This window comes from Stenella coeruleoalba (genome assembly GCF_951394435.1).
Source record: "Stenella coeruleoalba genome assembly, chromosome: 2".
Taxonomy (NCBI): domain Eukaryota; kingdom Metazoa; phylum Chordata; class Mammalia; order Artiodactyla; family Delphinidae; genus Stenella; species Stenella coeruleoalba.
The window spans coordinates 130,107,672-130,122,674 of NC_137147.1; the positions used below are offsets into that span (position 1 = coordinate 130,107,672).

Consider the following 15,003-nt stretch of genomic DNA (forward strand, 5'->3'; position numbering starts at 1 on the left):
TTCTCCACTGTACATTCCTGCCTCCTTTATCAAAGATAAGGTGACCCCATGTGCGTGGGTTTATCTCTGGGCTTTCTATCCTGTTCCATTGATCTATCTTTCTGTTTTTGTGCCAGTACAATACTGTCTTGATTACTGTAGCTTTGTAGTATAGTCTGAAGTCAGGGAGCCTGATTCCTCCAGCTCCGTTTTTTGTTCTCAAGATTGCTTTGGCTGTTCGGGGTCTTTTGTGTTTCCATACAAATTGTGAAATTTTTTGTTCTAGTTCTGTGAAAAATGCCAGTGGTAGTTTGATAGGGATTGCATTGACTCTATAGATTGCTTTGGGTAGTAGAGTCATTTTCACAATGTTGATTCTTCCAATCCGAGAACATGGTATATCTCTCCATCTATTTGTATCATCTTTAATGTCTTTCATCAGTGTCTTATAATTTTCTGCATACAGGTCTTTTGTCTCCTTAGGTAGGTTTATTCCTAGATATTTTATTCTTTTTGTTGCAATGGTAAATGGGAGTGTTTTCTTGATTTCACTTCCAGATTTTTCATCCTTAGTGTATAGGAATGCCAGAGATTTCTGTGCATTAATTTTGTGTCCTGCTACTTTACCAAATTCATTGATGAGCTCTAGTAGTTTTCTAGTGGCATCTTTAGGATTCTCTATGTATAGTATCATGTCATCTGCAAACAGTGACAGCTTTACTTCTTCTTTTCTGATTTGGATTCCTTTTATTTCCTTTTCTTCTCTGATTGCTGTGGCTAAAACTTCCAAAACTATGTTGAATAAGAGTGGTGAGAGTGGGCAACCTTGTCTTGTTCCTGATCTTAGTGGAATTGCTTTCAGTTTTTCACCATTGAGGATGATGTTGGCTGTGGGCTTGTCATATATGGCCTTTATTTTGTTGAGGAAGGTTCCCTCTATGAGAGGCAGTGTTTTTGAACTTGAGGTGGAGTTATTTCCCTTTGCTGAGCTCCGGCAGCTTCTGTCAGCACCCTCGCTGGGGTAGTAACCCAAATTGTGCATAGGTCTACTCCCCAGGCCCAGATAGGTGTCCTGGGTGAACGAGGGCACCTGCTTCCCAAATGGCTCCTGCGCTGGTCTCAGAGCGATGGCAGGGACATCCTTTTCACTCCCAACCTCCCTCAGTGTCAGCAGGGGCCCCTGCCTAGCCCCGTCAGCTTGGGTGGGCCTGGCTTCTGGCCAAGTCAGCCTGAGGACCCCTTCTCTCTGCATGTGCAGGAAGGACCTGTGTGCCGCCATGAACCAGCCCTGCGAGACCCTGGGCCTGTCCCACGTGGCGGGCATGTGCCAGCCTCACCGCAGCTGCAGCATCAATGAGGACACGGGCCTGCCCCTGGCCTTCACCGTGGCCCACGAGCTCGGGCACAGGTACCCTGCCAACCCCACTGCCACACTAAGAACCCGACCTCACCTCCCAACCTGTGGGCACCAGACAGCCAAGCCGATGGCCCACACAATCCCAGGGAAGGGAGCCCTGCCTTGAGGAATGAGCCCAGCCTGACCACATTGCTATCCCTGGCACTGTCCCCACCCCACAAACAGGCCGCTTCCCTGTTAGGAGAGGGGTGAGTCTTATTTGAAGTGGGGTTGAGATGGGCCAGAAAGTCACCATAGGCCTTTGTCCCTCCCTGTTGCCCTCAGTGCTTTGCATTTCTTACTCTTAGTCCCTGCCAACCCCCTGTTCCTAATCGCTCTGTGACCCTAGGCAAGTTCCCTGCCCTCTCTGGGCCTCTGTGTGTTCCCTGTTGATTGAGGGGGTTGGATTCAGTGATGTCCAAGGCTCCCTCTGTTGGACACCTCCACATGAGGCTATTATGCCTAGGCATGGCCCGTACCCTTGGCCCTCTGTGCCCAGACAGTTTAGCTGTGAACATGGCAGTCTTAGATGTCTGGGAGCCAATGAGGGCAGGCTCACAGAGAGCTCTCTTGGTCCGAGGTGTTGGGTCATCCCTGAGGGCTGAGAGAGATAGTGTTTCTCACAGTGCTTAGTATGGTGCCTGGCACATAGTAAGTGCTCAGCAAAGGTAATTTTTCTCATGTCTTTCCCAAGGATGGTCTTGAGACTTTTCCTGTAGTGCAGGAGCTCAGACTCCCTAACTCCACTGCACAGCTTTGGGACAGGACTTGAGGGGTGGCAGGAACTCTGTCAGACTGTTCTTGGCACCAGTGAGGTTGCAGGGGCCACAGTGGGCCCCACGCATGACACCTGGCTTGCCGTTGTTGGCCAGCTCATTGCAGGAGCCGGGCTGCCCCGTGTCCCTGGTGCTTAGTTCAGGCTCAGGCTGGTGCACCTGGCAGAGGGCCCTGTGGGACACTAGTTAGCACACCCACGTTTTACCTTAAGGAAACTGAGTCTCAGAGATGGGATATGACTTTCCCCAGGCCACACAGTGGTTTGGTGGCAGAGCCAGGCCTGGGAGCCAGGACCCAGCACCTTGCAGACCTCTGAGGGAGGGGCGGCCTGGTGGCTTCCCACCAGCTCACTCGCCCCTGGGGCCTGTGCTCTCACACAGTTTTGGCATTCAGCATGACGGAAGCGGCAATGACTGTGAACCCGTTGGGAAACGGCCTTTCATCATGTCTCCACAGCTCCTGTACGACGCTGCACCTCTCACCTGGTCCCGCTGCAGCCGCGAGTACATCACCAGGTTCCTTGAGTAAGTCCCTCCCCGAGCCCTGGGCCTTGTCTGAGCCCCTGAGGTCAGGGTGTGACCGGGGAGATGCAGACAGCACCTTGGAGGATAAGCAGGAGTTCACAGATGTATAGAAGGGAGAAGAGTGGTATTCCTGGTAGAAGAGGCATGGGCAAAGGCACGAGGACATGAGCAGTGTGGGATAATTTTCAGGGAACGGCAGGATATTAAGTGATGCTACAGGAGCCAAAGCAGAATAGGAAAGGAAGCTGGAGGAGGTACAGGGCTGGCCATGTGACCAGAAGGGTCCGGTGAAAAGCAGGGAAACAAGTGCCCTTAAAGGCAATGAAATATAAAGCTTTTCCTTTCTTTTGTGTCCTCTTGATTTGCTATGTTATATTTTTATTTGCTAGTTAATGTTCTAAGTAAAGACAAACTTAAAAATTTAAATGATTAGCACAAGTTTTTTTTTTTTTTAATTGAGGTGTAGTTGATGGTACCGTATTATATAAGTTTCAGGTGTACAACAGTGATTCACAATTTTTAAAGTTATATTCCATTTATAGTTATAAAATATTGGCTATATTTCCTGTGCTGTGCAATATATCCTTGTAGCTTATTTATTTTGTACATAGTAGTTTGTACTTCTTAATCCCCTGTCCCTATCTTGCCCCTCCTCCCTTCCCTCTTCCCACTGGTAACCACTAATTTGTTCTCTGTATCTGAGTCTGATTCTTTTTTGTTGTATTCGCTAGTTTGTTTTATTTTTTAGATTCCTCATATGAGTGATATCATACAGTATTTGTCTTTCTTTGTCTGACTTATTTCTCTAAGCATTATATTCTTAAGTCCATCCATGTTGCTGCAAATGGCATTATTTCATTCTCTTTCATGGCTGAGTAGTATTCCATTGTATATATATATATACTGCATCTTCTTTATCCATTCATCTGTTGATGGACACTTAGGTTGTTTCTGTATCTTGGCTGTTGTAAACAATGCTGCTGTGAACATTGGTTTGCATGTATCTTTTCAAATTAGTGTTTTCATTTTTTTCTCATATATACCCAGGAGTGGAATTTCTGGGTCACATGGTAGTTCTGCTTTTCATTTTTTGAGCCATACTGTTTTCCACAGTGGCTGTACCAATTTACATTCCCACCAACAGTGTACAAGGGTTCTCTTTTCTCCATGTCTATACCAGCATTTGTTATTTGTGTTCTTTTTGATGATAGACATTCTGACAGGTGCGAGGTGATATCTCATAGTTTTGATTTGCATTTCTCTGATGATTAATGATGTTCAGCATCTTTTCAAGTGCCTGTTGGGCATCTGTATGTCTTCTTTGGAAAAATGTTCAGGTCTTTGGCCCATTTTTTAATCTGGTTATTTTTTTTGATGTTGAGTTGTATGAGCTGTTTAAATACTTTGGATATTAACTCCTTGTCAGTCATATCTTGCAAATATTTTCTCCCATTCAATAGGTTGTCTCTTCATTTTGTTGATAGTTTCCTTCACTGTGCAATAGCTTTTAAGTCTAATTAGGTCCCATTTGTTTATTTTTATTTCCTTTGCTTTAGGAGATGGATCCAAAAAAATATTGCTACAATTTATGTCAAAGAGTGTTCTGCCTATGTTTTCTTCTGGGATTTTTATGGTTTCCGGTATTATGTTTAGGTCCTTAATCATTTTGACTTTATTTTTTGTATATGGTTTTGAGAAAAATGTTCTAATTTCATTTTTTTACATGTAGCTGTCCAGTTTTCCCAGCACCACTTATTGAAGACACTGTCTTTTCTCCATTGTATATTCTTGCCTCCTTTGTCGTAGATTAATTGACCATAAGTGTGTGGGTTTATTTCTAGGCTGCCTATTCTGTTCCATTGCTCTGTGTGTCTGTTTTTGTGCCAGTACCATACCGTTTTTTTTAATGTTATTAAAGTATAGTTGATTTAAAGTGTGTTCATTTCTGCTGTACAGCAAAGTGATTCAGTTATATATATATATATATATATATATATATATATATACACACATATATATATATAAAATATTCTTTTTCATATTCTTTTCCCTTATGGTTTATCATAGGATATTGAATATAGTTCCCTGTGCTATACAATAGGACCTTGTTGTTTATCCATTTTATATGTAATAATTTGCATCTGATAATCCCAAACTCCCAATCTTTCCCTCCCCATGCCCCCTCCCCCTTGGCAACCACAAGTCTGTTCTCCATGTCTGTGAGTTTGTTTCTGTTTTGTAGATATGTTCATTTGTGTTGTATTTTAGATTCCCTATATAAGTGGTATCATATGTTATTTGTCTTTCTTTTCCTGACTTACTTTGCTTAGTATAATGATCTCTAGGTACATCCATATTGCTACAAATGGCATTATTTCATTTATTTGTTTATTTTTGCTTTTATTTCTATTACCTTGGAGACTGACCTAAGAAAACATTGGTATAATTTATGTCAGAGAATGTTTTACCTATGTTCTCTTCTAGGAATTTTATGGTGTCATGTCTTATATTTCAGTATTTAAGCCATTTTGAGTTTATTTTTGTGTATGGGGAGAAGGTGCATTCTAATTTCGTTGATTTGCATGTGGCTGTCCAACTTTTCCAACAACACTTGCTGAAGAGACTGTCTTTTCCCCATTGTATACTCTTGCCTCCTTTGTTGAAGATTAACTGAACTTAGGTGTGTGGGTTTATTTCTGGGCTCTCTGTTCTGTTCCACTGATCCATATGTCTGTTTTTGCGCCAGTACCATGCTGTTTTGATTACTGTAGCTTTGTAGTATTTTTTGGAGCCGGGGAGGGTTATGCTTCCAGCTTTGTTCCTTTTTTTTTTTTTAAGATTTTCTTTTTAAAGTCTTCATTGAATTTGTTACAACATTGCTTCTGTTTTGTGTTCTGGTTTTTTGGCTGCGAGGCATGTGGGATCTTAACTCCCCACCCCGCACCCCCTGCTTTGGAAGGCGAAGTCTTAACCACTAGACCACCAGGGAAGTCCCTTCAGCTTTGTTCTTTTTCCTCAGGATTGCTTTGGCAATTTTGGGTCATTTATGGTTCCACATCAGTTTTGGGATTTTTTGTTCTAGTTCTGTGAAGAATGTCATGGGTAGTTTGATAAGTATCACATTAAATCTGTAGATTGCTTTGGGTATTAGGCTGGCCATTTTAACAATATTCTTCCAATCCAAGAGCATGGGCTGTCTTTCCATTTCTTTGAATCATCTTCAATTTCCTTTACTAATGTTTTGTAGTTTTCATCATATAAGTCTTTCACCTCCTTGGTGAGGTTTATTCCTAAGTATTTTATTTTTTTGATGTGGTTTTAAAAGGAATTGTTTGTTTACATTCCCTTTTTGATATTTCATTGTTAGTGTAAAGAAATGCAACCAATTTCTGTATGTTAGTCTTGTATCCTGCTACCTTGCTGAATTCGTTTATCAGTTCTAGTAGTTTTTGTGTGGAGTCTTTTGGGTTTTCTATATATAATATCATGTCATCTGCAGATAATGACAGATTTACCTCTTCCCTCTGAATTTGAGTACCTTTTATTTATTTTTCTTGTCTGATTGCTGTGGCTAGGACTTCCAGTACTATATTGAATAGAAGTGGTGAGAGTAGATATCCTTGTCCTGTTCCAGATTTTATTGGGAAGGCTTTCACCTTTTCACCATTGAGTATTATATTGGCTGTGGGTTTGTCATAAATAGCTTTTATTATGTCAAGATATGTTCCTTCTATACCCACTTTTGCAAGGGTTTTTTTTTTTATCATGAATGGATGTTGAATTTTATCAAATGCTTTTTCTGCATCTATTGAGATGATCATGTGGTTTTTGTCTTTTGTTGATGTGGTGTATCACATTGGTTGATTTGCATATGTTGAAACATCACTGTGACCCTGGTTGAATCCAACTTGGTTCTGGTGTATGGCATTTTTTGTGTGTTGTTGGTTTTGGTTTGCTAATATTTTGTTGAGAATTTTTGCATCTATATTCATCAAAGATACTGGCCTGTAATTTTCTTTTTTGGTAGTATGTTTGTCTGGTTTTGGTATCAGGATGATGGTGGCTCATAGAATGTCTTGGGAGTTTTTCTTCCTCTTCAGTCTTTTGGAAGAGTTTGAGAAGGATCGGTATAAATTCTTCTTTGTGTGTTTGGTAGAATTTGCCTATGAAACCATCTGGTCCTGGGCTTTTGTTTGTAGGGAGTTTTTTCTGTTTGTTTTTTTATTCCAGATTACAGATGCTATTTCACTTCTAGTGATTGGTCTGTTCAAGTTATCTATTTCTTCTTGATTTAGTTTTGGTGAGCTGTATGTTTCTAGAAAGTTGTCCATTTCTTCTAGGTTGTCGAATATGTTGGCATATAATAGTTCATCATATTCGCTCATGGTTTTTTATATCTCTGCAGTATCAGTTGTGATTTCTCCTCTTTCATTTCTTATTCTGTTTATTTGGGTCTTCTCTCTTTTTCTTCTTGGTGAGCCTGGCCAGAGGTTTGTCAATTTTGCTTACCCTTTCAAAGAACCAGATCTTGGTTTTATTGATTTTTTTCTATTGTTTTTTAAATCTGTTTTATTTATTTCCTCTCTAATCTTTATTATTTCCTTCCTTCTGTTGACTTTAGATTTTGTTTGTTCTTCTTTTCCTAATTCTTTTAGATGGTTAAGTTATTTATTTGAGATTTTTCTTGTTTCTTAAAGAAGACCTGTATCGCTATGAACTTCCCTCTAAGGACTGCTTTGGCTGCATCCCATAGATTTTTGTATGGTTGTGTTCTCATTGTCATTTGCTTCAAGGTATTTTTTTATTTCTTCTTTGATTTCATTGTTGACCCATTGGTTTTTTAGTAGCATGTTGTTTATTCTCCCAGTAATTGTGGTTTTAAAAAATTAATTAGTTTATTTATTTTTGGCTGTGTTGGGTCTTCATTGCTGCACTGGGCTTTCTCTTGTTACGGTGAGCCAAGGTTACTCTTTGTTGCGCTACGCGGGCTTGTCATTGCAGTGGCTTCTCTTGTTGTGGAGCACAGGCTCTAGGCACGCGGGCTTCAGTAGTTGTGGCTCACAGGCTCAGTAGTTGTGGCACGTGGGCTTAGTTGCTCCGCAGCACGTGGGATCTTCCTGGAGCAGGGCTCGAACCCGTGTCCCCTGCTTTGGCAGGCATATTCTTAACCACTGTGCCACCAGGGAAGCCCTTTGTAATTGTTTTTTCTTGTTTCTTTTTCTGTGGTTGATTTCTAGTTTTATGCCGTTGTGGTAAGAAAAGATGCTTGAAATAATTTCTATACTCTTAAATTTTTTGAGGATAGTTTTGTGCCCTAGTATGTGGTCAGTCCTAGAGAATGTTCCATATGCACTTGAAAAGAATGTGTATTCTGCTTTTTTTGGATATAATGTCCTGAAAATATGAATTAAGTCTAACTATTCTGTTGTATCATTTAGAATCTCTGTTGCCTTATTGATTTTCCATCTTGAAGATCTATCCATTGATGTGAGTGGGGTGTTAAGGTCTCCTACTATTCTTGTGTTCCCATCAATTTCTTCCTTTATGTCTGTTAGTATTTGTTTTATGTATTTGGGTACTCCTGTATTGGGTGCATATATGTTGGCAAGTGTAATATCACCTTCTTGTATTAATCCTTTTATCATTATATAGTGTCCTTCTTTATCTTTCTTTACAGCCTTTGTTTTTTTTAATATTTATTTTTTTACTGAAGTATAATTGATTACAATGTGTTAGTTCAGATGTACAGCAAAGTGATTCAGATATATATATATACACACACACACCACATCTTCTTTATCCATTCATCTGTCGATGGACATTCGGGTTGCTTCTGTGTCTTGTTTATAGCCTTTGTTTTAAAGTCTATTTTGTCTGGTATGAGTGTTGTGACCCCTACTTTCTTGACATTTCCTTTTGCATGAAGGAATATCTTTGTCCATCCCCTCACTTTCAATCTATGTGTGTCCTTTGCCCTAAAGTGGGTCTCTTGTAGGCAGCATATTGTAGGCTCTTGTTTTATAATCCAGTCTGCTGCTCTGTGTCTTGATTGGAGCATTTAGTCCATTGACATTTAAGGTAATTATTGACAGATATGTATTTATTGCCATTTTAAACCTTGTTTTTCCATTGATTTTATATTTCTTCTTTGTCCCTTTCTTTTGCTTTTTGTTTTTCCTTTTGTGGTTTGATGATTTTCTTTTGTATTATACTTCTTTTTGGTTCTCTTCTTTTTGGTTTTTGTGAATCTGTTGTATGTTTTTGATTTGTGGTCACCCTGTTCTTCAAGTATGTTATCCCCTTCCTATATCTACTTGTTTTAGACTGGTAGTCATATAGGCTCAAACACATTCTAGGAAAAAAACCCTACATTTTCTGACTCTCCTCACCCACATTTTATGATTTTGATGTCCTCTTTTACATTTTCATGTTCATCCTTTTATTGTTAATTGTGGTTATCATCTCTTTCACAGAAATTTTTTGATTTCTTTTTAAATCTATGTACTGACTTATTTAAGTGATTTACTTTCCAACTGTGATTTTCTCTTTCTTAGAAGTCTTCTTTCTATTTAGAGAAGACCTTTCAATATTTTCTTTATGATAGGTTTAGTATTGCTATACTCTTCTAGTTTTTGCTTGTGATAATTGAAAATTTTAAAAATGATAATTTTGCTGGGTAGAGTATACTAGGTTGCAGATTTTTCCCTTTCAGGACTTCCAATATATCTTGCCACTCTCTTCTGGCCTGCAACGTTTCTGTAGAGAAATAAGCTGATACCTTATGGGGGTTCTTTTGTAATTAACTCTTTTTTTTTTAACATCTTTATTGGAGTATAATCACTTTACAATGGTGTGTTAGTTTCTTCTTTTTAACAAAGTGAATCAGTTATACATATACATATGTCCCCATATCTCTTCCCTCTTGCGTCTCCCTCCCTCCCACCCTCCCTATCCCACCCCTCTAGGTGGTCACAAAGCACTGAGCTGATCTCCCTGTGCTATGCGGCTGCTTCCCACTAGCTATCGTTTTTACGTTTGGTAGTGTATATATGTCCATGCCACTCTCTCACTTTGTCCCAGCTTACCCTTCCCCCTCCCCAACTCTTTTTCTCTTGATGCTTTTAGAATCCTCTCTTCAACTTTTAATTATAATATATCTTGGTGTGGGTCTGTTTGGGTTCATCTTGTTTGGAACCCTCTGTGCTTTCTGTACCTGGATATCTACTTCCTTCTTTAGGTTTGGGAAGTTTTCAGCCATAATTTCTTAATACATTTTCAATCCCCTTTTCTCTTTCTTCTCCTTCTGGGAGCCATATTATACGTAGATTGGCATTATCCCATAGGTCTCTTATTTTCAGAACTCGGTGTCTGTTAGACTGAAGAGATCTGTTTCATTGTTCTTTCAGGGCAATTCTCTTGACCTTTTAATTGGGAGCGGTTCCTCTGCTTCTTTATTTTACTTATATTTCTCTTGCTCTGAGTTTAGGAGAAACAGTTATCTACTGTGGTCTTGAAGGGCTGTTTTTGTGTGGGAGTGGCCCTGTGTAGCCTCTGTGGGTTTAATAAGTTTTTGGTGCAAGGGCGGTTTTTAGTATGAATGCCCACCACCTCTTTCTTCAGTGTATGCTGGCCATTATCCCCTTGATAGTAGGTGTGACTAGAGCCTGCATTGGATGTTGAGCAAGGCCTTCCTTTTTGCTCTGTGGTGGTCACTGCCTTGTCTAACTGTTCCCTAGTCGTTGGAATAGAAGCCCCCAGATCCGTTTCTGAGCTGAGGTGTAAGGTAGGCAGAACTGGAGCATTCCCACTGGGAGAGGAGCCAGAGCCATCCACTGGTGTGCATGCTCTGTTGTGTCAGAGCCATCCACTGGTGTGCATGCTCTGTTGTGTCACCTGTTGTGTGGGATCACAAAGTCCACTGTTGCTGGCACTGCCCTTGGCCCCGCCTCAAACATGGGAATGACATCAATAAACCCTGGTGTTTCTCAGGCGTTGTTTTCACAAGGCCACCAGTGCAGATCCACTGAAGTCAGGTCCCAGGACTGCAGTAGTCATGCACCTGGACTTGCTGTGGGAGTGAGGCAGCTCAGATCCTGGCCTGGCCCAGCCCCTGCATGCAAGTGCCCACAAAGCCCACAGCTCCTAAGGCCAGACCCGTCCCAGCCGCAGGAGCACCCATTGTCTGCTCGGATGTCCCACAGGTGCTGAATTTACAAAGCTGGCAGCAGAGGTGTACATCTGCAGTTCACACAGCTGGGGAAAGATTTCAGCCCTGCTTCATAAGTCATGCGGTCACTGGGGCTCAGTTGTGATTGCAGCCCCACCTCTGCACATGGGCAACCCACTGGCACCTGCTCCTGGAGCCCGCCAAGGCAGTGGCTGGGGTGTGTGGGCCCACCCAGGTGGCAGCTGGGGCATGGAGAAAGAGGCTGCTATGGCGGCCCCACCCCTCCCTTTGCTCACCACTCAACAATGGTGCATCGCTTCTATGGCAGGCCCGGGCTTCTTCTGCAAACAGCCCTGGTTGCAGCCATACCACATTCCAGCCCCTTCAGGCTGTCTCCACACAGGCAACACCAGTCCTCTCTCCAGGTCTCCTCTAAACCCCAATTTTCAGCACTGAGACCCCTCCTGTACCAGCAGATTCTTGTCTCAGGCTGCAGCATGCAGGGTGGTGGCGTGGATTGTCTGTGCAGGTCTCTCTCTGTTCTGCCTGCCGCAAACCAGTTGTTTTGCTCTTCTCCAAGCCTCTGTAGCTCCCTTTCTGTCTCAGTTGATCTCCCAGTGAGGGGACTTCCCAGGGTGCAGGAACCTTTCCTCTTTTACCTCTCTCTCCCAGGGGCGCAGGTCCCATCCTGCTTCCTTCCCCCTCCTTTCATCCTGCCCAGTTATGTGAAGGTGTTTCCTGTCCTTTCAGGTGTTTGAGGTCTTCTGCTAGTGTTTAGTAGGTATTCTGTGAGAATTGTTCCATTTGTAGATGTATTTTTGATGTATTTGGGGGAGGAGGTGAGTTTTACATCCTTCTACTCTGCCATCTTGATTCCTCTCCCAGTATTGCATCATTTTGGTGATTCCACATATGAGTTCAATGTGCCTATATTTGCATTTAAAAATTGGCACTGCATAAAGATGAATGGTAAAATTTACGCTAATCATTTAGAAATAAAGACTAAAAAAAAATAGAAAAAAAACAATAAAAAAGATCAATAAGAGCTGGACCCTCACCCCATATAAGGAACAAGCTCGACACCCCCCTCAGGGAGTGAGCAAGCAAGGGAATCTTCTGTTTGTTCATGCTCCCCCCTGTTGCAGCAGGGGCCCCCATAAAGCGTTGCCTGAAAAAAAAAAAAAGAAAAGATAAACAAAATTGATAAACCTTTAGCCAGGCTCATCAAGAAAAAAAGAGAGAGGGCCAAAATCAGAAATGAAAAACAAGTTACAACTGACACCATGGAAATACAAAGGATCATAAGAGACTACTACGAACAATTATATGCCAATAAAATGAACAATCTAGAAGAAATAGACAAATTCCTAGAAATATATAATCTCCCAAGACTAAACCAGGAAGAAACTGAAAATAGGAACAGACCAATTACCAGTAATGACACTGAAGTAATTAAAAAACAGAAACAAACAAAGGAACTCCCAACAAACAAAAGTCCAGGACCAGATGGCTTCACAGGTGAATTCCACCAAATATCTAGAGAAGAGTTAATACCTATTCTTCTCAAACTATTCCAAAAAATTTCAGAGGAAAGAACACTTCCGAACTCATTCTATGAAGCATCACCCAGATTCCAAACCCAGACAAAGATATCACGAAAAAAGAAAATTACACACCAATATCACTGATGAACATAGATGCAAAAATCTTCAACAAAAGATTCACAAACGGAATCCAACAATACACCATGATGTAGTGGGATTTATCCCAGGGATGCAAGGATGATTCAATATCTGTGAATCAATCCATGTGCTACACCATATTAACAAACTGAAGAATAAAAACCATATGATCACCTCGATAGATGCAGAAAAAGCTTTTGGCAAAATTCAACAACTATTTATAACAAACCCCCCCCCAGAAAGTGGGAATAGAAGGAACATACCTCAACATAATAAAGGCCAAATATGACAAACCCACTGCTAACATCATACACAATGGTGAAAAAACATCATACTCAATGGTGAAAAGCTGAATGCATTCCCTCCAGGATCAGGAACAAGACAAGGATGCCCATTCTCACCACTTTTATTCAACATAGTATTGGAAGTCCTAGCCACAGCAATCAGACAAGAAAAGGAATCCAAATTGAAAAGGAATAAGTAAAACTGTCACTATTTTCAGATGACATGACACTATACATAGAAAAATCCTGAAGATGCCACCAAAAAACCACTAGAACTCATCAACGAATTCGGTAAAGTGGCAAGATACAAAATTTTTTTTTAAATGAATTTATTTATTTTTGGTTGCATTGGTTCTTCGTTGCTGTGCACAGGCTTTCTCTAGTTGCGGCGAGCGGGGGCTACTCTTTGTTGCAGTGCATGGGCTTCTCACTGCAGTAGTTTCTCTTGTTGCAGAGCACAGGTTCTAGGTGCGTGGGCTTCAGTAGTTGTGGCACGCGGGCTCTAGAGTGCAGACTCACTAGTTGTGGCGCACAGGCTTAGTTGCTCCATGGCATGTGGGATCTTCCCGGAGCAGGGCTCGAACCTGTGTCCCCTGCATTGCCAGGCAGATTCTTAACCACTGCGCCACCAGGGAAGTCCCGCAAGATACAAAATTAACATACAGAAATCTGCTGCATTTCTATACACTAACAGTGAATTATCAGAAAGAAAATTAAGGAAACAATCCATTGACCATCGCATTGAAAAGAATAGAATACCTAGGAATGAACCTACCTAAGGAGGTAAAAGACCTGTACCCAGAAAACTGTAAGACACTGATGAAAGAAACTGAAGATGACATAAACAGATGGAAAGACACACCATGTTCATGGATTGCAAGAATCAATATTGTTAAAATGACCATACTACCCAAGGCAATCTACAGATTCAATGCAATCCCTACCAAAATACCAATGGCATTTTTCACAGAACTAGAATAATTTTAGAATCTGTATGGAAACACAAAGACCTCGAATAGCCAAAATAATCTTGAGAAAGAACAGAGCTGGAGATTTCATGCTCCCTAACTTCAGACTATACTACAAAGCTACAGTAATCAAAATTTACCAGAATGGTGGACATACTGCACAAAACTAATTTGACTGGTTTTATTTCACTTCATAACACGCACACATTCTCCCAATACTCTCTGCCTTGGCTTACTGTTGAGTGAGGAAGAACTGACAGGAAATGGAACTATCTTTACATTTCCTTCTAGCCCATCATTTTCAGTGCAGTAGTTGGCTGGTACAAGGAAGTAACACAAATAACAAAAGATTATAGAGTTCCCTGGTCATTTCTGTTTCTTAAAACATCATTGCCTTCTTTCTGCCTTTGAAGCAAGTTCTGGTTGTCGTGCAAAGTATGGCCTCTGGGGCTGTCCTAGACATAGCATGCTTATTTTCCATTTGCTTAGAGTCTCACTGAATTCCTCCACATCATGGGCCCGCTGGGATGCTGTGCTCATGAGGTGGCAAGGAGCAGAGGACACAGCCATCGCATATCTCCCCTGCTCACGCACATGCTTCTTGTTCCATCAGAACTCGCTTAACAGACACAAGTTCAAAAACATTAAGAGTTCGAGATGGCAGTAGCAGAGCTTTAAATCACCTGCTGCACTCTTCCCCACCCTCCATTCTTTGGGCAGCCACTTTCAACTTTCATCCTTTTTAGCTTTTTCTTACCTTATTTACTTTCATATTTCCAAAAAGCCTTCCTAGAGTGCTGTTTCTTGATTTTTCAATTTAGATATTATCAGATGACTTGTACAATGGAAGGTTGGGATTTAACCTCCTTGTGTCACTTCCTGCACACATTTGCCCCTGCCGTCACATCCCGATATCGTGTTAGCATATCTTTTTTTTTTTTTTTTGCGGTGTGCGGGCCTCTCACTGTTGTGGCCTCTCCCGTTGCGGAGCACAGGCTCCGCACGCGCAGGCTCAGAGGCCGTGGCTCACGGGCCCAACCTCTCCGCAGCATGAGGGATCTTCCCGGACTGGGGCACGAACCCGTGTCCCCTGCATCGGCAGGCGGACTCTCAACCACTGCGCCACCAGGGAAGCCCCTGTTAGCATATCTTGATTAAATCCACGTTCAGTGTTTTCATTATTAGGATTGTATCGATAATGCCGAACCAAGCGTTGTAACAAAATG

At 41.5% G+C, this 15,003-nt stretch overlaps 1 protein-coding gene across 2 annotated transcripts in view; it reads left to right on the forward strand.

Moving 5' to 3' along the window:
• The window catches only part of ADAMTS7 (ADAM metallopeptidase with thrombospondin type 1 motif 7), a 57,510-nt gene that overhangs the window by 19,481 nt on the left and 23,026 nt on the right, over positions 1 to 15,003 (forward strand). For both annotated transcript variants that reach the window (XM_079910893.1, XM_079910894.1), the window contains exons 7-8: positions 1,238 to 1,387; positions 2,533 to 2,676. In XM_079910893.1, coding sequence (XP_079767019.1) covers positions 1,238 to 1,387; positions 2,533 to 2,676 — 294 coding nt within the window. The remainder of the gene's footprint in view (positions 1 to 1,237; positions 1,388 to 2,532; positions 2,677 to 15,003) is intronic.